Source organism: Labrus bergylta, chromosome 22 (assembly GCF_963930695.1).
Source record: "Labrus bergylta chromosome 22, fLabBer1.1, whole genome shotgun sequence".
Classification (NCBI taxonomy): Eukaryota; Metazoa; Chordata; class Actinopteri; order Labriformes; family Labridae; genus Labrus; species Labrus bergylta.
The window spans coordinates 887,694-910,960 of NC_089216.1; the positions used below are offsets into that span (position 1 = coordinate 887,694).

At 43.7% G+C, this 23,267-nt stretch overlaps 3 protein-coding genes across 3 annotated transcripts in view; 2 read left to right on the forward strand and 1 right to left on the reverse strand.

The window, feature by feature from the left end:
• The first annotated feature begins 80 nt into the window (after nt 1-80).
• LOC114921865 (uncharacterized) lies at nt 81-5,986 on the forward strand. The gene is made up of 7 exons (XM_065950521.1): nt 81-232; nt 339-398; nt 1,800-1,904; nt 2,397-2,438; nt 2,549-2,578; nt 3,034-3,168; nt 5,463-5,986. The coding sequence occupies exons 1-7, from the start codon at nt 179-181 to the stop codon at nt 5,763-5,765; spliced, it is 729 nt and encodes a 242-aa protein (XP_065806593.1). The 5' UTR covers nt 81-178; the 3' UTR covers nt 5,766-5,986.
• Nucleotides 5,987-6,730: 744 nt separating this feature from the next.
• LOC110003295 (7SK snRNA methylphosphate capping enzyme-like) lies at nt 6,731-14,000 on the reverse strand. The gene is made up of 10 exons (XM_065950522.1): nt 13,593-14,000; nt 11,662-12,038; nt 11,269-11,531; nt 9,970-10,267; nt 9,477-9,886; nt 9,352-9,398; nt 9,148-9,312; nt 8,863-9,075; nt 8,676-8,784; nt 6,731-7,586 (listed from the first exon to the last, which is right to left on the reverse strand). The coding sequence occupies exons 2-10, from the start codon at nt 12,021-12,023 to the stop codon at nt 7,534-7,536; spliced, it is 1,920 nt and encodes a 639-aa protein (XP_065806594.1). The 5' UTR covers nt 12,024-12,038; nt 13,593-14,000; the 3' UTR covers nt 6,731-7,533.
• A 1,923-nt stretch (nt 14,001-15,923) lies between these two features.
• dlg4b (discs, large homolog 4b (Drosophila)) overlaps nt 15,924-23,267 on the forward strand; it is a 94,302-nt gene continuing 86,958 nt past the window's right edge. Inside the window, 3 exon segments of the mRNA XM_065950583.1 lie at nt 15,924-15,957; nt 20,531-20,650; nt 22,891-22,961. Of these exon segments, the coding sequence (XP_065806655.1) occupies nt 15,939-15,957; nt 20,531-20,650; nt 22,891-22,961 (210 nt within the window). The 5' untranslated portion in view covers nt 15,924-15,938.

The following is a 23,267-nucleotide window of genomic DNA, read 5'->3' on the forward strand; positions in this document are numbered from 1 at the left end:
ACATGATGACAGGTCACTTCCTGTTTAAGAGACAATAAAACAGAAGAATGAGAGCCAGAACACCAGACCATCAGGAACGACCGTTTGGACCAGTAAGAACCAGTTAGGACCAGTTAGGACCAGTTAGGACCAGTTAGGATCACTGTGTGTGTGTGTGTGTGTGGTTGTGTATTTGAGGATGTGGGTGTTTGTGCTGATGGCGTGTCTGATGGATCAGAACCAGGCTACTCCAGTAAGAACTCTGATTATTGATTTTATTTTTAAAATCACACGAGAGCGAGAACCAAGAACTGTGTGTGTGTGTGTGTGTGTGTGTGTGTGTGTGTTGTTGTTTACAGTTACCATGGCAACAAGACAGCCTTCAACCAGCTCTTCAGCAGCAGGTGTACCAGACCTCCGTGAGTACAACTACAAAATAAAGGTGTTGTGTAATGTTGTGTAGCTAGCGTCAGTTAGCATGCTGTTAGCATAAGTGTCGCAGTAGCCTCAGCGTCTTAACGTCCACATGTTGCAGCTGATTGTGGTTACACATCGATCTGGACCATAAAAATGTAACCTGACACGTCCGTTTTATAGATCTAAACACTGACAATCCACACGGCCCTTAGAGTTGCTATCTGTTCACTGTGCTTGTTTACATCCTGGTTGTAAAGCGAGGAGAGCAGCCCCGCCTAGTGGCTGGAGGCTGGGTAACAGCTTTGAAGTCCAACGTGTAATTCTTTTATTTATTTTTTCTCATAGTCCACTGCACAGCTCCTACATGTCACCTTTTCTACATTTTGTATTTTTTATATTTTATTTTTTATATTTTTAAATTCTATTTTATATATTGTAATATCTTCTTCTTCTGTATTATTTAAGTTGTTGTTAGTTCTGCTTTATTTCCTTGTTAATTGTTTAGCACCAATACACCAAGTCAGATTCACTGTATGTGTAAATGTACTTGGCAATAAACCCAGATTCTGATCCTGATCCTGATCCTGATCCTGATTCTGATTCTGATTCTGATTCTGATCCTGATCCTGATTCTGATGATCCTGATCCTGATCCTGATCCTGATTCTCATTCTCATTCTCATTCTGATCCTGATTCTGATTCTGATTCTGATTCTGATCCTGATCCTGATCCTGATCCTGATCCAGATTCTCATTCTCATTCTCATTCTGATCCTGATTCTGATTCTGATTCTGATCCTGATCCTGATCCTGATCCTGATCCTGATTCTCATTCTGATTCTCATTCTCATTCTCATTCTGATCCTGATCCTGATTCTGATTCTGATTCTGATTCTGATCCTGATCCTGATCCTGATCCTGATCCAGATTCTCATTCTCATTCTCATTCTCATTCTGATTCTGATTCTGATCCTGATCCTGATCCAGATTCTCATTCTCATTCTCATTCTCATTCTCATTCTGATCCTGATCCTGATCCTGATCCTGATCCAGATTCTCATTCTCATTCTCATTCTCATTCTGATTCTGATTCTGATTCTGATCCTGATCCTGATCCAGATTCTCATTCTCATTCTCATTCTCATTCTGATCCTGATTCTGATTCTGATCCTGATCCTGATCCTGATTCTGATCCTGATCCTGATCCTGATCCTGATTCTGATTCTGATTCTGATTCTGATCCTGATTCTGATGATTCTGATTCTGATTCTGATGATTCTGAATAATTTGTTAAACTGACTTGTAATTCTGGTGCCGAGTAGCGAAGGTGACGAGGTTTGACCGTGAAATCTTTCGCCTCTTTGTGATGCACCGACTGAGAAGTGTCCCTCTTTGTCTCTGCAGCCGCCTTCCTCTCCCACTCCTGCTGTTGGACGACAGAGAACATCTTCCTCCTCTTCCTCCTCCTCCTCCTCCTCCTCCTCCTCTGACTCCAGCCACAGTTCAGAGGTCTGTGTTACATCATCCATCTATGATAAATACATCACCTCAATATGATCATTGACAAACCTACTACATTACCCATAAGCCTTAGCAGCCTCTCACCAATCAGTCCTTAGAACAGCTCTGTGTCTCCTCCGATGTGAGGACAACAGTCTCTCCTGTCATGTGCAGAACTTCCTCAGACTTTTCACTCGTCTTAACAGACAGTACCCTCTCAGCGCCGCCATCTTGAATCTCTGACCTCTCACTGTGAGGTCACGGTGAAGACGCTCAGTGCCCTTCACTTTATCAGCATCACTGTGATCACAGCGGCATCTTGTGGGCGGTACAGGAACTGCAGCTCAACATGCTTTAAATCTCAGGCTGCTGATTGGTTAGAATCATAGACTGTACATTATTACAGTTAGAACATTGTGATAATAATGTGATGACATCATAGCACCAAACGACCAATGAGCTGTTTGCTGAACTGACTGTGATTGGTTGATGGTTTTACAGGGAGTTCAACAGCTGAGAGAGTGGCAGAGACTGGAGAACACGGTAACACACACACACACACATACACACACACACACACACACACAATGATGATGATGTCATAATGTTGGTCCTGCGATGTCATGATGTGTGGATGATGTCATTTCCTGCAGGCTGTGGAGCAGATAGACTCCTCCCAGGAGGTGAGCTGTCAATCAAACTTAACAATCCATAACTGCAAAATTTTCATTCTCAGTGACGGTGATTGTGTGTGTGTGTGTGTGTGTGTGTGTGTGTGTCTGTGTGTGTGTGTGTGTGTGTCTGTGTGTGTGTGTGTGTGTGTGTGTGTGTGTGTGTGTGTCTGTGTGTGTGTGTGTGTCTGTGTGTGTGTGTCTGTGTGTGTCTGTGTGTGTGTGTCTGTGTGTGTGTGTGTGTGTGTGTGTGTGTGTGTGTGTCTGTCTGTCTGTGTGTGTCTGTGTGTGTGTGTGTGTGTCTGTGTGTGTGTGTGTGTGTCTGTGTGTGTCTGTGTGTGTGTGTCTGTGTGTGTCTGTGTGTGTGTGTGTGTGTGTGTGTGTGTGTGTGTGTGTGTGTCTGTGTGTGTGTGTGTGTGTGTGTGTGTGTGTGTGTGTGTGTGTGTGTGTGTGTGTGTGTGTGTCAGAGCTGGGAGCTGCTCAGGTTTAACAGCAGTGAGTTGATCAGTGAACTGGTGCTACTGGGTCAGAGAGTAGGCGATCGAGAGGGAGAGAGAGACACCGGAGACGACAGCGTGGGGAGCGCCGAGAGCCGCCAGAGGGTGAGAACACACCTGACACCTGTGACATCACAACTGATACCGGTGACATCACACCTGACATGTGACATCACAACTGACACCGGTGACATCACACCTGACATGTGACATCACAACTGACATGTGACATCATAACACCTGACATGTGACATCACAACTGACATGTGACATCATAACACCTGACATGACATCACAACACCTGACATGTGACATCATAACACCTGACATGTGACATCCCGACACCTGACATGTGACATCACAACACCTGACATGTGACATCATAACACCTGACATGTGACATCATAACACCTGACATGTGACATCACAACACCTGACATGTGACATCATAACACCTGACATGTGACATCCCGACACCTGACATGTGATATCATAACACCTGACATGTGACATCCCGACACCTGACATGTGACATCATAACACCTGACATGTGACATCATAACACCTGACATGTGACATCATAACACCTGACACCTGGGACATGTTGAAGTTGACCTCTAACCTGCAGGCAGTGATGTCACAGTGTACTCCAGGGCCGTATCCGAATTGTCAAGTACATACTCAATCTGTCAGTATGCAGTACGTACTATCTGCTGTATACTGTTAGTACCTACTATCTGCTGTATACTGTTAGTACCTACTATCTGCTGTATACTGTTAGTACCTACTATCTGCTGTATACTGTTAGTACGTACTATCTGCTGTATACTGTTAGTACCTACTATCTGCTGTATACTGTTAGTACGTACTATCTGCTGTATACTGTTAGTACCTACTATCTGCTGTATACTGTTAGTACGTACTATCTGCTGTATACTGTTAGTACCTACTATCTGCTGTATACTGTTAGTACCTACTATCTGCTGTATACTGTTAGTACGTACTATCTGCTGTATACTGTTAGTACGTACTATCTGCTGTATACTGTTAGTACCTACTATCAGCTGTATACTGTTAGTACCTACTATCTGCTGTATACTGTTAGTACGTACTATCAGCTGTATACTGTTAGTACCTACTATCTGCTGTATACTGTTAGTACCTACTATCAGCTGTATACTGTTAGTACCTACTATCTGCTGTATACTGTTAGTACGTACTATCAGCTGTATACTGTTAGTACCTACTATCTGCTGTATACTGTTAGTACCTACTATCTGCTGTATACTGTTAGTACCTACTATCTGCTGTATACTGTTAGTACGTACTATCAGCTGTATACTGTTAGTACCTACTATCTGCTGTATACTGTTAGTACCTACTATCAGCTGTATACTGTTAGTACGTACTATCAGCTGTATACTGTTAGTACCTACTATCTGCTGTATACTGTTAGTACGTACTATCTGCTGTATACTGTTAGTACCTACTCTCTGCTGTATACTGTTAGTACCTACTATCTGCTGTATACTGTTAGTACCTACTCTTCAGTATGCACACACAGTAGGCAGATATTTGTTCCTACTTCTTCTGATTCATTCAGTATGGAAGTGACGTCTTTACGTTTCATTTAAGAGTAATGCCCATATACAGTCAGGTAAACAAAAAACAATATCACAATGTAAATCAAGTAAAAGATTAAATAACTAAATAACATACAGTACATAAAGAACAAATGAAAGACAGTAATATACAGAATATAAAATAAACCAATAAAGACATTTAAATAGTTAAATCATTATTTAAATAATGACATCATTATTTAAATAGTGACATCATTATTTAAATAGTGAAATAGTGAAATCATTATTTAAATAGTGACATCATTATTTAAATAGTGAAATCATTATTTAAATAGTGACATCATTATTTAAATAGTTAAATCATTATTTAAATAGTGAAATCATTATTTAAATAGAGGGGGAAAGGTTTTATAATAATGCAGATATTTGTTATATTTTCTGTTGTTAATTTAAAGTAGTGATTTCAGTCGGGACTTTAACTCTAGATTAAAAACTGATTAAATTAATCCACGCTCGTTTGTTTTGATTTGGAGGCGGACGTGACGTGAAGATTTACGTTTACTTTCGCACAGCATTGTGGGTAAAATACAATTCATTTCCTGAAAGCACGCATCTGATCCATACTGCATGAAATCAGGAAGTTAGTATCCATACTGAAATGTTCAGTATACTGAGGTGGACCCAAACAATGACCACTGAATGACCACGAGGGTTCAGTATACTGAAACTCTACTGAAAAGTACTGACTACTGAACTGTGACAATTCAGAAAGGGCCCAGGATGCTTGATCTGACCACGCCCCTCCTCCTCCATCAGGCTTTGTTGTTGACCTTTCACCCTCTCATGGCTCGACCCCGACTTAGCGGAGGTGGACCTGATCGCACTAAAGGCGAGGCCGCCCCCAGCCTGGGCGGAGCCACAGGTGAGGGAGGCGGGGCCGTCACAAATGCTGTTGGGACTGAGGGAGACGCACAGGAGGGCGGCGTCGGAGGAGCGGAAGAGCTCCCTCAACTGTCAGACGACAGCAGCGCAGAGAGAGGCGGGCTGACCTTTGATTCACCAGGCCACACCCACCACAGTTACTATGGAAATGAGGAGGGGCTAGAGCTTGGGCTGTGACGGAGGCCACACCCATATCAACACCTGTCAATCATTTCCATAGTTATCATTATATCATTATTTAACCTTCATACGAGTAGAACGAGAACCGTCAAAGTAAAACAACCAATACAAAGTCTCTCCATGTACGACACATTAGATCTTCTTCTGTGATTGGTTGGTAGAGTGGTGGGGGTGGGGCCTGTTGTCTTACCTCAGGTGTGACTCTTTACAAGAGGCATCCTCCGGTGTTGAAAAAAAGAAGCTGATGCTGAAGTGTAAGATCCTGCAGTTCCTCGAGTGTCCACTAGAGGCTGTCTGCAGCAACACAGGAAGTCACATACACACCCATTCATCCTGTGAAATCTCAGAATAAAAGTCTTGTCCAGTGTCGCGTTTGGTTCTCGTTCAGAGATAATTAAATTAATAACTTTATTTTGAATAAAAAATACAGACAATATGAAACTATTCTGAAAACCGACGGTGTTGAAAAATAACATTTTAATATTTAAATGATGATTAGATTGTTGCTGTGTGTTCATATCAGAGTGTTTGGTATTAATAAAGTTTATATCCATTCATGTTTGTTCATGAATTTTCTTTTTTAAGATCGTCACAAGTTTTGGACGCCCCTCTGTTTGTCAGATATGAGAGCAGTTATCAGGTCAACAGGTGTTGCAGTGATGGAAGCGGTCAAGAGAAGTGGTTCAGATAGAAGTGATTGTACCCGACATAAAAAGCCTCTGCATGTTCATGTGCATGTACAGCTCGGAAACTTGTTTTTCCGATGTGTCCGACACCACGTGAATGCACCATTAATCCTGCTTCAGAGGACCGCGCTCAGGTAAACTCACCTGACTCGTCTAATCATCAGATGTTTTAATGTTTCATGTGGTTCAGGAGTTATAGCGTTTTAAAATCAACAGGTTAAAAATCTGAACACCTGAAACATTTATTCATCACCAGAAGAAGAAAATAAGTCGTCCTCCGTTTCTTCAGTTTTATTGAGTTTTCAGATATTTGAAAAGAGAAAACGTGATAAAATAAAAACTCTTATTCTTTTAGAACAGCCCGCCAAGTCAATGTCCCTTCTCCCTCACCGACCAATCAGAATGAAAAGGGGCGGGACTTCTGATATCATCTTTGTCAACAACGACGACGGCGGAGACGCTCGAGCTGCTGTCAGGACACGACTCCTTTACGTCGTCTTCATGTTCTCTTGGTGATATTTCTTTAAATTGAAGCAAATATCCAAAAACACAACTAACGGACGTTACCGAGGGAAGCACAAGTTCACTTTAGTAACCTAGCAACAATGAGCGCTGGTGAGAAGCGCCCTGAAACGGAGATCGTAGGCGCTTCCAGGTCATAAGGCGCCGTCTGTGGACACAGGCCCTTAATGAAGTCTCATTATGGAATCTTATTTTGAAAAAAATCCCCTGATGGACATGTCACTTCCTGTCAGTGTTCACGCTCCAATCAGAGTCCAGGACTAGAGGTCACATGGCATGAAGTGACCACCCACACGCCTTTAGCCTGATGTCTGCAAATCACATTCACAGGAAACTCTGCCGTCCAATCAGATGTGATAGTTCTCCTCTGTGATGTCACGTCATCGAACTGTTCAGCCAATCAGCTACAAGCTTGCGTCGTCCAGCTGGGGACAGGTGTGCATCGTCCTGACTACACCAATCAGCACCTCTTGTTGTCAGTCGCAGGTGCGTTCTCGTGGAAACGAGAGGACAAAAAGAAGCACCCGGGGCAGTGTTACATCCTGTCCACGATGACATCACTTCCTGTGGGCGGGGCCTTTATGGAACAGGTAGACCGGCCGCTGGTTACCTTAAAAACACAAACACATGATCACACACAATGAAATCTCATCACCTGTGTGTGTGTGCGCGCGCGTGTTTCCCTGTGTGTGTGTGTGTGTTTACCTGTATGTGTGTGTGTGTGTGTGTGCGCACGCGTTTACCTGTGTGTGTGTGTGTGTGCGCGCGCGTGTGTTTACCTGTGTGTGTGTGTTTTACCTGTATGTGTGTGTTTACCTGTATGTGTGTGTGTGTTTTACCTGTATGTGTGTGTGTTTTACCTGTGTGTGTGTGTGTGTGTTTACCTGTGTGTGTGTTTTACCTGTATGTGTGTGTGTGTTTACCTGTGTGTGTGTGTTTACCTGTGTGTGTGTGTGTACCTGTGTGTGTGTGTGTGTGTGTGTGTTTACCTGTGTGTGTGTGTGTGTGTGTGTACCTGTGTGTGTGTGTGTTTACCTGTATGTGTGTGTGTGCGTGTGTTTACCTGTGTGTGTGTGTGTGTGTGTGTGTGTGTGTGTATACCTGTGTGTGTGTGTGTACCTGTGTGTGTGTGTGTTTACCTGTGTCTGTGTACCTGTGTGTGTGTGTGTACCTGTGTGTGTGTGTGTTTACCTGTGTCTGTGTACCTGTGTGTGTGTGTGTGTACCTGTGTGTGTTTACCTGTGTGTGTGTGTGTACCTGTGTGTGTTTACCTGTGTGTGTGTGTGTGTGTGTGTGTTTACCTGTGTGTGTGTACCTGTGTGTGTGTGTGTGTACCTGTGTGTGTTTACCTGTGTGTGTGTGTACCTGTGTGTGTGTTTACCTGTGTGTGTGTACCTGTATGTGTTTACCTGTGTGTGTGTGTGTGTGTACCTGTGTGTGTGTGTACCTGTGTGTGTGTTTACCTGTGTGTGTGTGTACCTGTGTGTGTTTACCTGTGTGTGTGTGTGTGTGTGTACCTGTGTGTGTGTTTACCTGTGTGTGTGTACCTGTATGTGTTTACCTGTGTGTGTGTGTGTGTGTACCTGTGTGTGTGTTTACCTGTGTGTGTGTACCTGTATGTGTTTACCTGTGTGTGTGTGTGTGTGTACCTGTGTGTGTGTTTACCTGTGTGTGTTTACCTGTGTGTGTGTGTGTGTACCTGTGTGTGTGAGCAGCCTGTAGGAGGTGAAGCCCACGTTGTTGGTCAGGTAACAGGTGAAGTGTTCTGGTCTGAGTCTCAGAGTCCTGAAGTGAGAATACGTCCGACTCTGAGAACACATGAGCACAGCGTGTAACTACACGGTGACTCTTTATGAAATAAACATGAACATGAACTGAGCTCGTACCGAGGCCCGCTTGCTGCGGCAGTAGCTGCTCCATGGTTGTGGCTCCAGGATGAATAATCCGCCCGGCGACAGGCTCTGATAGGCTCGTTTGAACAGCGTGATCACGCCCACGTCGCCTGACTGCAGCTGCACCCACTTTGTCACGCCCAGACACAGGATGACATCGTACTGGCCCCGCCCAGGCCACGCCTCCCGCTCCGACACGTAGTCGCCCTGTGGGAGGAGTCAGATCAGTGATGATGTCACAGTAATCGTGATGTCATGTGATGTCAGAGTGAGACTCACCTGGATGAAAGTGATGTTGTTGGGGAACCTGGAGGAGGAGGAGGGAGGCGGGAGGAGGAGGAGGGGGGGAGCAGAGAGAGGACCACGACTCACCCTGAAGGAGAGGGGGAGGGGGAGGAGAGAGAGGGCCTGCTGGAACTCTCCCATCACCTCCTCCAACTCCTGCTCCTCCTCCTCAACCTTCTCCATCTTTTTCTCCTCCACATCTTTATTCTTCTGCTCCTCCTCTCCCCCCTCCCTGCTCTCCTCCTCTCCCCCCTCCCTGCTCTCCTTTCCCCCCTCCCTGCTCTCCTTTCCCCCCTCCCTGCTCTCCTTTCCCCCCTCCCTGCTCTCCTCCTCTCCCCCCTCCCTGCTCCTCAGAGCTGACACCCCTCTACCCCCCCTCCTCTGCTCCACCACCAAGTCATGTGACAGGAAGTGTCTAACATTCTGCTGGGCAGCGTTGACCAATCGTTTGTCTAGCTCCACTCCGAGAATGTGGGCGGGGTTAAATCTGCGAGCTACAGCCAGTGTCACGTGACCCGCAGCACAACCCACATCCAGCACCGTTTTGTCTCTGAACCAATCGGCTTGGAGGAGGCGGAGCCGTGGGTCCTCCTCCAACCCAACTCGTCCCTCCCGCTTGTCGCCATAGAAACCGTTGTAGCCGTAGTAACAGCTGTGGTTGCCGTTCTGATAGCGGTGTTTGTCCTTCTTCTTCTGTGGTGGCTGAGAAGAGTCTGACTCTAGTCCTCCACACCTGCAGGAGACACAACACGGGTCAAGTCACCAGGCAGCCAATCAGGTCACAGACTTCTTATACCCTCGAGGTGTTCCACTTACCTTCCAACTTTAGCCCCTCCCACCAGAGGTGTCTGGAATTTGGTTGGCTTGGCGGGGGCTGCCATGGTAACAGTGTTTGCTGAACAGTCTCCTGACCTCGTTGAGGTTGTGCGCCGCCGTCTCCGTTGGCGATTGTCGCCCTGGTTACCATGTTTGTGGGCCTGGCCCGGCAGAGGGTGGGTGTGTCTTCTGGGTAGGATCGGGGGCGGGGCTTGTTCATCTCGACAGGTGATGGCCGTGTTGAGTTCACAGGGGAGCGGAGAGGCTGGAACACTGCCCACTTTGGTCAACGCAGGAACTGCAGGCAACGAAAACAGTCAACAGTCATTTATTTATTATATTAACCACAGCGCCCCCCGTGGTCAACGCAGGAACTGCGGGACGGGAGAATCATTTTATAAAAATTAAACAGTTTAACAACCAAATGTCAGTTAAGAAGAACCTTCCTCTTCTCTGATTGGTTTACGTCCAGTAAACTGTTTTCATTATGTGTTAGCATCACTTTTGGCAGCTGATGTTAGCTCCTGTTAGCAGCTAATGTTAGCTCCTGTTAGGCGCTGATGTTAGCTCCTGTTAGCAGCTCCTGTTAGCTCCTGTTTGCAGCTAATGTTAGCTCCTGTTAGCAGCTAATGTTAGCTCCTGTTAGGCGCTGATGTTAGCTCCTGTTAGCAGCTAATGTCAGCTCCTGTTAGGCGCTGATGTTAGCTCCTGTTAGCAGCTAATGTTAGCTCCTGTTAGGCGCTGATGTTAGCTCCTGTTAGCAGCTCCTGTTAGCAGCTAATGTTAGCTCCTGTTAGGCGCTGATGTTAGGAGCTAATGTTAGCTCCTGTTAGATGCTGATGTTAGGAGCTGATGTTAGCTCCTGTTAGCAGCTGATGTTAGCTCCTGTTAGCAGCTAATGTTAGCCCCTGTTAGCAGCTAATGTTAGCCCCTGTTAGCAGCTGATGTTAGGAGCTCATGTTAGCTCCTGTTAGCAGCTAATGTTAGCTCTGGTTAGCAGCTGATGTTAGCTCCTGTTAGCAGCTAATGTTAGCTCCTGTTAGCAACTAATGTTAGCTCCTGTTAGCAGCTGATGTTAGCTCCTGTTAGCAGCTGATGTTAGCTCTGGTTAGCAGCTGATGTTAGCTCCTGTTAGCAGCTGATGTTAGCAGCTAATGTCAGCTCCTGTTAGCAGCTAATGTTAGCTCTGGTTAGCAGCTGATGTTAGCTTAGCTAACAGTCATTGCCCATTTAAATGCAGTAGTAGTTTCATGCAGCAGCCACCAGGTGTCAGTAGAGCTCCAGGTGTTCGTCTCTCACCTGTCAGTCCTGCAGCGGAGGGGAACAGTCGGGCAGGTACGACCTCCCTCTCTCCTCCGGCTCCTCCCCCTCCATGGTGTCTGTTCCTGTGTCTCCTCCTCGTCTTCAGCGGGGACAGCAGAACTCCTCCCCCCTCCTTCCCGCCCCTGCCCCCTCCCTTCAGGTTCAGGGGGTCGGTGATGTCACGGGGAACCAGGATCTCTACAGGGTCTTCTCCCCGCAGAGGCAAGGGTGAGCACTTGGGTGTCTCCTGATTGGTCGCCCTGAGGAGGAGAAGAGGAGGAGCTTAATTATCTGATTTCAAAATTCATCCTGACTTCACACTCAGCTGATAAAATATCCTACATATAAAACTAAAATGATAAAGAATCAAAGAACTGTTTTACGCCTCACTTGTTGACGTCTTCGTCCAACAGCGAGTTGAGGTTCAGCGGGTCAAAGATATTTCCTCCCAACAGGAAGTTACTGGGCAGCACAGGCTCCGATTGGCTTTCACTGTTGGCGCGACGCCGCCGCTTGGCCAGCCCTTTGAAGCCGACGCCCATCGAGTATCGCCTCTTTGCGATCCGCTGGGTGTGGGGAGCGGAGGATGTGATGGCGTGCTGACTGTTTCCCGGCGGATGAAGTCCGTTGTTTGAACAGAGGGCGCCGGTCTTCGCCAGTTTTGGCTGCTCTGACAGGCTGCCGGTGGCGGGGAAGGCGGGGCTCACCTCGTTAGGGAGGACAGTCTCGCTGTCCAGTGACATCTTGATCATCTTCCACCTGAAGACCTAGCAGCCAATCACAGAGAGGGGAGGAGTTAGTTTGACTGACAGGACTACTGCTGCGTTCATGTAGTGTCAGAAAAACATCGGAAAAAACGAGTTTCAGAGTTTTTCGCAGCACGTGTGGAAGCTCTTTAGTGTCCCTGAGGACAGAACTTGGTTTGTCAACACAGGAAACACAAACTCTACTTAGTACGTCAGCATTTACAGAAAACACTTCATACTTTTAACCCTAAGAGAGAGCGCGCTGTGTGAATTGCACAAATGTCTTGGCAGCATTTAGGTTTGGACACGTTGAGCAGGAGTTTCAGTCTGGTAACTCGCTCTTCTTCTACACCTGTCTCGTAAACTCTTAGTAAACTACTAAGAGACTGGACACACTCATTAAGAAGGCCTGCTCTGTGATAGGCTGCAAGCTGGACTCTTTTGTAGTGGTGACAGAGAGGAGGACTCTGAACAAACTGTTATCCATTATGGATAATCCTGATCACCCTCTGCACACCCTACTGGACAAACAGCGGAGCAGCTTCTCCAACAGACTGATACAACTCCGCTGTCACAAGGACAGATACAAGAAATCCTTCTTACTGAAGGCCATAACTCTGTACAACAGCTCACCTCATGTGAGCAGAGAACTGTCATCATGATCATATCTGTCTCTCCATACTGTAATCTGTTCTGCACATGTTACATTTATAAATGATCCCTGCACTCCTCTTCACTTCATCTGTCTACTCTCCTTTATATTGAATAGTTTCTGCTCATATGTCTACACTCCTTCACTTTAACTGATGTCAACACTGTCCATTTACTACTCTGTTTTTACACATTTACATTTAATCTTTCATATTTCATTTACAACCGGAGCGCTGGTGGCACAGTGGCGCAGTGGATAGTGCGCACGTCCCATGCATGGAGGCTGTAGTCCGGGGAGGCCCGGGTTCGAATCCAGCCTGTGGCTCCTTTCCCGCATGTCAATTCTCTCTCTGATTTCCACCTCTATCCACTGTCCCATCTCTCCATTAAAAGGCACAAAAGCCCAAAAATAAAGAATTTACAACCATCTACAACTCTGTTTTTGCACATTTACATTTAATCTTTCATATTTAAGACTAGTAATGTTTAGTTAAATCCTGGTTGTATATATTCTCATTCTTAGTTTTGATATTTTTAGTACTTATTTACTTTGTATTTAATATTATATTGTGTTTAAATTTGCTAACATTGTGTTTTTTACTTATATTGTGTGTTTGGACAACCTGCTGCTGTAACGACACAATTTCCCAGTTTGGGATCAATAAAGTCATCCTATATTATTCTATATTATTCTATATTATTCTATTCTATAACAGATGTGCCATTTATTTTTTCATGATCATTCCGAAACACAAGAAAGTTAAGAAACATAAAAGTAACTTTGCATCTTAATGAGACAGTAACATTAACACTGCTGCTTTCTCTCTGAACAACTTCTGATTAAAAACTGACTGAAAATGATCCAAACTTTGATTCAATCTCAGTTCAGTTTGACAAACTGTCATAATAACAATCTCTACTCACCAAGAACACACTCCTCCTCCTCCTCAGTGTGTCGTTTCTAATATTATCCACACATAAATAGACCTCTGTATGTGTGTGTGTTATTTCCCTTCTTGCAGACACCCTCACTAGCCCCGCCTCCGACTCTGTATCCACCAATCACGGAAGGAGCTCATGAATAATTCAGGACACTAACTGGTAAACACTTAGCTTCTAAAGCTAGCCACATCCGGCTAACGTGCAGATAGTGGCTAACATGTGGCTAACACACGCCCCCTAAAAACAAAAAACAAACCCGCAAAACATCCCCGAAAACGCGCACTGTGCGTGAAAACAAGCCCGCGGAAGAGTCGGGACTACACTGTTAGCATTTAGCCGTCACTAGCTGATAGCTGTTGGAGTCTTCACGTCGTGTCCCACTGCCCAGCCCGCGCTTTTATACTCCACCAGAGGGGCCACGTGAGCGACTAGACAACGCTCCAATCAGGCGCCGCTCTGAGCTCAAGCCTCTCTAGTGCTAGGACCAATCATATACGCGCGCTGCCCGAGCACTGGTTTTGATTGGTCAGAAGTGGGAGAGGCGGGAGAATACCCGAGGAGAGAGGTGCCCTAATCGGCGCCTGACTGAAAAAACAAACACGTCTGAAAATTAACGACTATTTGGTCAAATTTAACGATTAATCGAGGTTAACGTAGCAGCTGTCCGCGCTAAATCACACTGTTAATCCGGTTAATAACGTTTACAACCGAAACGAGCTATCTTTGATCAGGTAAAGCCACACAGACAGGCTAAAATCAACCGTTTACCAGAAAGTCATTTGTTAATTCGCCCTGCGTACGGTTTGCAAGGAACACCTACTTCTCCCTCGCTGCTAATGTTCTCCAGCAACAAGCTCTACACACCACATACTTAATTTTTTTCTCGTGTTAAATTCATGGGTTAGCAAACATCCGAGATTGTCCGCAAACATAAACATGTTTAGAATTTAAAGTGAAAAGGGAGCCTGAGAGTCAAGACTGAGGGAATTTAACACCCACTTAAATAATCCATCCCAGTAAGTAGGTTATCTGTTCTGTTTGTTTTCCTCTGACTGAAGAGTTAATGCTGTGATGGTACTGAATGTTAGCTAGTTTGCTCATTAATCCAGCAAACAAACCAAACTTCATTATCAGAGTTCAAATCACCTACACGAGTTGCTTCAAGTCTCAATCGAGCAGCAACATGTTGATGTTGAAAGATGAAGCCAACTCAGAAGTGCAACAAACTGCAGTTCCTGGAGTGTCCACTAGAGGCTGGCTGCAGAAGCACAGGAAGTCACATACACACCCATTCTAAAAAGCCTGTTTTTACAGCAGAGATGAACATGTTTACAGCCTGGTTCAAAAAAACCAAACAGGTGTGATTAGTAATTGTCATCATGGGTACACACTGTACAGGGGCTGAATTATTTTGTTAGTTTTATCCAGTTTTATGAACGATACGAGTTATGCATATAGGCACAAGGCTAACCTGATTGACAGATCGGCGCGGTTCACTATTGTTAGATTTTTCCAGGTGTCTTATATCAAAGTTTTAAATTTGGGTATCCTGACAACCCTACACTAACTTGAAGCTGTACCATGCAGCTAGTTAGCTTAGCTTACATGACAACAACATTTTACAATCATAAAGTTACCTTTATATGCACAAAGACGAAGCGCAAACAAAGTGGTCATGATATGTCAAACGTAAAATACACCCCACAGAATTATTTATTTATTTATTTATTAAGATTTCTTTTTGGCTTTTTGTGCTTTTAATTGAGAGACAGGACAGTGGACAGAGTCGGAAATCAGGGAGACAGAGAGTGGGGAATGACATGCGGGAAAGGAGCCACAGGCCGGACTCGAGCCCGGGCCGCCCGCGTTGATGACTACAGCCTCGCACTAACCACTGCGCCACCAGCGCCCCTTAATTTATTTATTTAAAGGGATAGAGCACCTCAGGTTGTAAAACATGCCAGAGTTAGCAACAGTGCTAATTTACAGCCACAGTACCTCTAATGTAAACAGATGCTACAGTTATAATTAACACAAAGATGTTAATATATAATATAAAACAAGTTCATGTAAAGTTAATTTTCATAATCAGATGTATGCTGTGATGACCTAAACCTAAACACTAACAGTGTCTGTTTACAGCTGTCAATCAAACTGTGACTGTCAGCATGGCCCAATCTGAACACAGGAGAGGGCGGGGCTTCAGCGTGTGACTCTCTGTGTGCCAGAGGGCTGATGAGAGTGAAGGATTAGGACTTCATTACCCAGCATGCCCCGTGTGTGTTTGTAAAATCCCTAAAGAGGATTTATGTGGATCAGAGAGACGACATGCCGCTGAAGAGAGAAGGTGAGACGTTGTTTTATCATCGTTACCTGTTTCACACACTCTTAACCTGCGTGTGTGTTAATGACTAAGTGTGTGTAGAAGTTTGTGTTTGTTGTATTGTGTTTGTGTGCTTTCACTAATCCTCCCCTTTCCTTTTTACTCTTCTCTAATCTTTATCATCATCATGTTTATAATATTTACTCTGAGTGATGTCACCGCTGCCTCTTAAACAGGAAACAGCTATGTGTGTGTGTTTGTGTGTGTGTGTTTGTTTGTTTGTAGTTCTTAGACTTTGTTTGTTTATGAGGCGTAAGGCTCACGCATCAAGTCACCTGTACTCTTAACACACACATTACTACTACTACTACTACTACTACTATAAATAGGAAGGTTGTCATATGTTTGGATGTTTTAAAACGATATAATTTGTTTCAATCATTAAAAGTATCAAAAGTACTGAAGCTTTAAAAAACTACATTTATTAGACAGGTGTGTAGGACTGCAATCAATCCATGAAACATTACAGAATCTTCACTATGAAACTACCATATCAGATATCCCTACGAAGTCAGACAAGGAAACGCACAGAGCGTCCGGTCAATTCCAAAATAAAATACAACATACAGACTCACGTTCGTATATTTCATCCCTTTATCAACATGACGTCAAAACAGGAACTGAATGAACAACAAATCATCCTCAGAAAGACAAAGCTATGTTGTTTGCATGTTGTTCTCTTTATTCCCGCGTGATCTTGTAGTTCTCCTGTGATATTGTAGTTCTCCTGTGATCTTGTAGTTATCCTGTGATCTTGTAGTTCTCTGTGATCTTGTAGTTCTCCTGTGATCTTGTAGTTCTCTGTGATCTTGTAGTTCTCTTGTGATCTTGTAGTTCTCTTGTGATCTTGTAGTTCTTCTGTGATCTTATAGTTTTCTTGTGATCTTGTAGTTCTCCTGTGATCTTGTAGTTCTCCTGTGATCTTGTAGTTTTCCTGTGATCTTGTAGTTCTCTTGTGATCTTGTTGTTCTCCTCTGATCTTGTAGTTCTCCTCTGATCTTGTAGTTCTCTTGTGATCTTGTGGTTCTCCTGTGATCTTGTAGTTCTCTGTGATCTTGTAGTTCTCCTCTGATCTTGTAGTTCTCTTGTGATCTTGTAGTTCATCTGTGATCTTGTAGTTCTCTTGTGATCTTGTAGTTCTCCTGTGATCTTGTAGTTCTCTTGTGATCTTGTAGTTCTCCTGTGATCTTGTAGTTCTCTTGTGATCTTGTAGTTCTCCTGTGATCTTGTAGTTCTCTTGTGATCTTGTAGTTCTCCTGTGATCGTGTAGTTCTCCTGTGATCTTGTAGTTCATCTCTGATCTTGTAGTTCTCTTGTGATCTTGTAGTTCTCCTGTGATCTTGTGGTTCTCCTGTGATCTTGTAGTTCTCTGTGATCTTGTAGTTCTCTTGTGATCTTGTAGTTCTCTGTGATCTTGTAGTTCTTCTGTGATCTTGTAGTTCTCCTGTGATCTTGTAGTTCTCTTGTGATCTTGTCGTTCTCTGTGATCTTGTAGTTCTCCTGTGATCCTGTAGTTCTCTTGTGATCTTGTAGTTCTCTGTGATCTTGTAGTTCTCTGTGATCTTGTAGTTCTCTTGTGATCTTGTAGTTCTCTGTGATCTTGTAGTTCTCTTGTGATCTTGTAGTTCTCTCCTGTGATCTTGTAGTTCTCTTGTGATCTTGCAGTTCTCCTGTGATCTTGTAGTTCTCCTGTGATCTTGTAGTTCTCTGTGATCTTGTTGTTCTCCTGTGATCTTGTAGTTCTCTTGTGATCTTGTAGTTCTCCTGTGATCTTGTAGTTCTCCTGTGATCTTGTAGTTCTCTGTGATCTTGTTGTTCTCCTGTGATCTTGTAGTTCTCCTGTGATCTTGTAGTTCTCTGTGATCTTGTAGTTCTCCTGTGATCTTGTAGTTCTCTTGTGATCTTGTAGTTCTCCTGTGATCTTGTAGTTCTCTTGTGATCTTGTAGTTCTCTTGTGATCTTGTAGTTCTCCTGTGATCTTGTAGTTCTCTTGTGATCTTGTAGTTCTCCTGTGATCTTGTAGTTCTCCTGTGATCTTGTAGTTCTCCTGTGATCTTGTAGTTCTCCTGTGATCTTGTAGTTCTCTGTGATATTGTAGTTCTCTTGTGATCTTGTAGTTCTCCTGTGATCTTGTAGTTCTCTGTGATCTTGTTGTTCTCCTGTGATCTTGTAGTTCTCTGTGATCTTGTAGTTCTCTTGTGATCTTGTAGTTCTCTCCTGTGATCTTGTAGTTCTCTTGTGATCTTGTAGTTCTCCTGTGATCTTGTAGTTCTCTGTGATCTTGTAGTTCTCCTGTGATCTTGTAGTTCTCTTGTGATCTTGTAGTTCTCCTGTGATCTTGTAGTTCTCCTCTGATCTTGTAGTTCTCTGTGATCTTGTAGTTCTCTTGTGATCTTGTAGTTCTCTGTGATCTTGTAGTTCTTCTGTGATCTTGTAGTTCTCCTGTGATCTTGTAGTTCTTCTGTGATCTTGTAGTTCTCTGTGATCTTGTAGTTCTCTGTGATCTTGTAGTTCTTCTGTGATCTTGTAGTTCTCCTGTGATCTTGTAGTTCTCTTGTGATCTTGTAGTTCTCCTCTGATCTTGTAGTTCTCTGTGATCTTGTAGTTCTTCTGTGATCTTGTAGTTCTCCTGTGATCTTGTAGTTCTCTGTGATCTTGCAGTTCTCTTGTGATCTTGTCGTTCTCTGTGATCTTGTAGTTCTCCTGTGATCCTGTAGTTCTCTTGTGATCTTGTAGTTCTCTGTGATCTTGTAGTTCTCTGTGATCTTGTAGTTCTCTGTGATCTTGCAGTTCTCTTGTGATCTTGTCGTTCTCTGTGATCTTGTAGTTCTCCTGTGATCCTGTAGTTCTCTTGTGATCTTGTAGTTCTCTGTGATCTTGTAGTTCTCTGTGATCTTGTAGTTCTCTTGTGAGCTTGTAGTTCTCTTGTGATCTTGTAGTTCTCTCCTGTGATCTTGCAGTTCTCTTGTGATCTTGTAGTTCTCCTGTGATCTTGTAGTTCTCTGTGATATTGTAGTTCTCTTGTGATCTTGTAGTTCTCCTGTGATCTTGTAGTTCTCTGTGATCTTGTTGTTCTCCTGTGATCTTGTAGTTCTCTGTGATCTTGTAGTTCTCTTGTGATCTTGTAGTTCTCTCCTGTGATCTTGTAGTTCTCTTGTGATCTTGTAGTTCTCCTGTGATCTTGTAGTTCTCTGTGATCTTGTAGTTCTCCTGTGATCTTGTAGTTCTCTTGTGATCTTGTAGTTCTCCTGTGATCTTGTAGTTCTCCTCTGATCTTGTAGTTCTCTGTGATCTTGTAGTTCTCTTGTGATCTTGTAGTTCTCTGTGATCTTGTAGTTCTTCTGTGATCTTGTAGTTCTCCTGTGATCTTGTAGTTCTTCTGTGATCTTGTAGTTCTCCTGTGATCTTGTAGTTCTCTGTGATCTTGTAGTTCTTCTGTGATCTTGTAGTTCTCCTGTGATCTTGTAGTTCTCTTGTGATCTTGTAGTTCTCCTCTGATCTTGTAGTTCTCTGTGATCTTGTAGTTCTTCTGTGATCTTGTAGTTCTCCTGTGATCTTGTAGTTCTCTGTGATCTTGCAGTTCTCTTGTGATCTTGTCGTTCTCTGTGATCTTGTAGTTCTCCTGTGATCCTGTAGTTCTCTTGTGATCTTGTAGTTCTCTGTGATCTTGTAGTTCTCTGTGATCTTGTAGTTCTCTTGTGAGCTTGTAGTTCTCTTGTGATCTTGTAGTTCTCTCCTGTGATCTTGCAGTTCTCTTGTGATCTTGTAGTTCTCCTGTGATCTTGTAGTTCTCTTGTGATCTTGTAGTTCTCTGTGATCTTGTAGTTCTCCTGTGATCTTGTAGTTCTCCTGTGATCTTGTAGTTCTCATGTGATCTTGTAATTCTCATGTGATCTTGTGGGTCTCCTGTGATCTTGTAGTTCTCTTGTGATCTTGTAGTTCATCTGTGATCTTGTAGTTCTCCTGTGATCTTGTAGTTCTTTTGTGATCTTGTAGTTCTCATGTGATCTTGTAGTTCTCATGTGATCTTGTAATTCTCATGTGATCTTGTGGGTCTCCTGTTATGTGTGTACAGCTGATCATGGCTGCTCTCCGCTGCACTCAGGCTCCAGAAATGGATCCAGTGGGGCAGAGGCACTGACGGACCGTGGCGCACAGAGTTTGTGGGGATTGGGGGTAAAAGTCATGTCGATGTGTGGAGGCTTATTTTGGTCGGGAACAGATGACAATAAAAACAGAATAAAGCTCAGTCTAAATTCAAGCAGCAGGGCTCTCTCATGTTCATTCAAACACAGTGTGTGTCTAAATGAACACACAGAAAAACTCTCTTTAGTAAACCATAAACACCGACCATGAACAAAACACTCGTAGTGAGACAGAATTTAACATACGCAGGCTGAACAAAAGGTGTCATGTTAGCATCAGAGCTAACTGCCCTGCTACATGCATGTTTGCTCTGCAGCACAGTTAGGGGAGCATTTAACCCTTCGTATAAGATGGTATCATAGATTCTGAGCGTGCTCTGTGTGTGTCGTAGATACTGAACGTGCTCTGCAGGTGATGGAGGCCTGTCAGGCCGGAGCTGAAGAAGGGGTCAAAGGTCGCGCCGAGAAACTGCTCAACATCTTCCAGAGTGACCTGTTCCAGGCCCTGCTGGGTAACACACACACACACACACACACACACACACACACACACACACACACACACACACACACACACACACACACACACACACACACACACACACTCTAACAACAATGATACATAAATGAACTGAAACCAGAACTGAAATTGTAAAGATAATATACATACATGAATATAATATTATATCTCATTGTATAAATATTTTGTAATTAAAGAGAGAAAGATTAAATTAATAACTGCTTTGACCATTGGCATTAGGTGACTAACCGACAAATGTTTGTTCGCTACAGAGCCAAATAATCCATAGGAAACAACCCCAGAGGCTTTTAGTCGAGGGATGCTAACAGCCGGGTTAGCCACAAAAATACATTATCCCTGCACCAGTCTAGTAACTTCAGTGGTAGCAGAAGAATGTAGCATTATCAGACCTACAGAAGCTAATAATGGCTAGCATAATTTGTTTTCACCCTGTCTGACCAGCAACATAACAATGCTAACACTAGCATGCTAATATCTCAGTTGCTAAAGAGTGAACGTGGAGTGCAGTAAAGAGTTCTGAGCTGAAACTTTGCTCGATTTTTAATTATATCACTAAAACAACTTAGTGCACTATAATGACCTTAATGTTTGGCTGATAAGATCAGTTAGCTTAGCATAATGACATATTTTGTTTTTATTATAAACTGAATTAACAGTACAGTGTGAAACACTCAGTACGTTTAAATCAAACAAAGATGAACCTGTTCAAATCTGTCATGTTGGGATGCTATGCTAGCCTCTGATGCTACAGTGACTTCCTGTTTACAAAGCCGATTGCTCCTGATTGGACAGATACTTCTTGTGAACAGATTAACACAGTCTACACCAGACCGTGCTCAAAACCAAAGTTTCTTCTCTGCATTGTTTAATCACATCTCTGTGACATCACAGCTCAGTGATTGGACAGGACCTCTCCCTGCATGTCGGGATTAGTTCTGAGTGTGTGTGTGTGTGTGTGTGTGTGTGTGTGTGTGTGTGTGTGTGTGTGTGTGTGTGTGTGTGTGTGTGTGTGTGTGCGAGCGTCTCATTAACACTTTAGCTGATCCGTTTGTGGGCTCGTTGCGCTCTGATTGGCTAAACACAGCAGCAGGTTCACAGGTGTGCGTTTGATTTCGAATGGAAGGGGAGAGCAGAAGCTTTGATGAGGACATGTCTCCAAACAAAACACAACAAATGATTACAGTTAAGACCTGACTCTGAGCTGTGGGGTCAAAGGTCATTAAAGCTCCGACGGTTCAATCAGTAGAGAGATAATCAGCTGATATAAGGGTTAGATTATTACTAAGAACTTTAACCCCTTTATGTATACGTATATAAACTATACATTATCAAACATATATTGAATGTATACTTATATAGAAGTTTGAAGTTTTTATTTTATGCAAACATGGGTTCACATGACACAATGAATCCAGGATCAGAGCGCATAGTAGATCTGTTCATTGTCATGGAGCAGAAGAAGAAAATGAAAACTAAATAAACACTACTTAAAGGTCACATATTATCCTGGTCAGACACAGCTCATTTACATATTTAAAGGTACAGACACAGAAACAGCCTGTTCTGAGCAGGGCTGAAATAGAGGGGTTTATAGACATGATCAAATACAGGATCAGAGTGGATTTAGATCAAGAAACTTCACACACATGTTTTGAGGAGCTCTGAGACTTATTTACACTGAAGAAGAGGAGGAGGAGAATATGTCACCTTTAATGGTAAACATTGGATGTCACTATAAGATCAGACTCAATTGACAAAAACAGCAATTTTACCTCCGGAGTTTGTTATTCACCGCTGCCTCACTTTATCAATTTGTTTGTGTAAACATATTTTGATGGATCCAAATTAACGATTTAAAACGTCAAACTCACACAATGACACAAACAAACTAACAGATTGATGCAGCAGCAGAACAGGAACTCCTGTGTGAGGTAAAGTTCCTGTGTTTGTGAATGTTTGGGATGCTGTGTTTGTAGAGAGTGATGTAATAAAAACAAAGCTTGTGAGTGCAAATTCTAACTGTGTGTGTGTGTGTGTGTGTGTGTGTGTGTGTGTGTGTGTGTGTGTGTGTGTGTGTGTGTGTGTGTGTGTGTGTGTGTGTGTGTGTGTGTGTGTGTGTGTGTGTGTGTGTGTGTGTGTGTGTGTGTGTGTGTGTGTGTGTGTGTGTGTGTGTGTGTGTGTCTGTGTGTGTGTGTGTGTGTGTGTGTGTAGACATACAGGAGTTCTACGAGCTGACAGTGTGTGAGAACCAGACGACGAGCCGACCACACACACCTGGACAGGTATGAACACACACACTCTCTCTCTCTCTCTCTCTCTCTCTCTCTCTCTCTCTCTCTTCTCTCTCTCTTTCATTCACATGGCAACACCCATCCCTGTTACTTAGCAACAGCTGCAGCAGCATTACCGGGGCAACAGCTGCATAACACCATGGCAACAGGAGCCCAACCCCCACCTCCCCTCTCTCTCTCTCTCCCTCTCTCTCTCTCTCCCTCTCTCTCTATCTCTCTCCCTCTTCCGTCTTCTTTTCGAGTGACTCAAGGAGGTGTACACCCCCGCCCCCCCCCCTCAAAAAAAACCACACACCA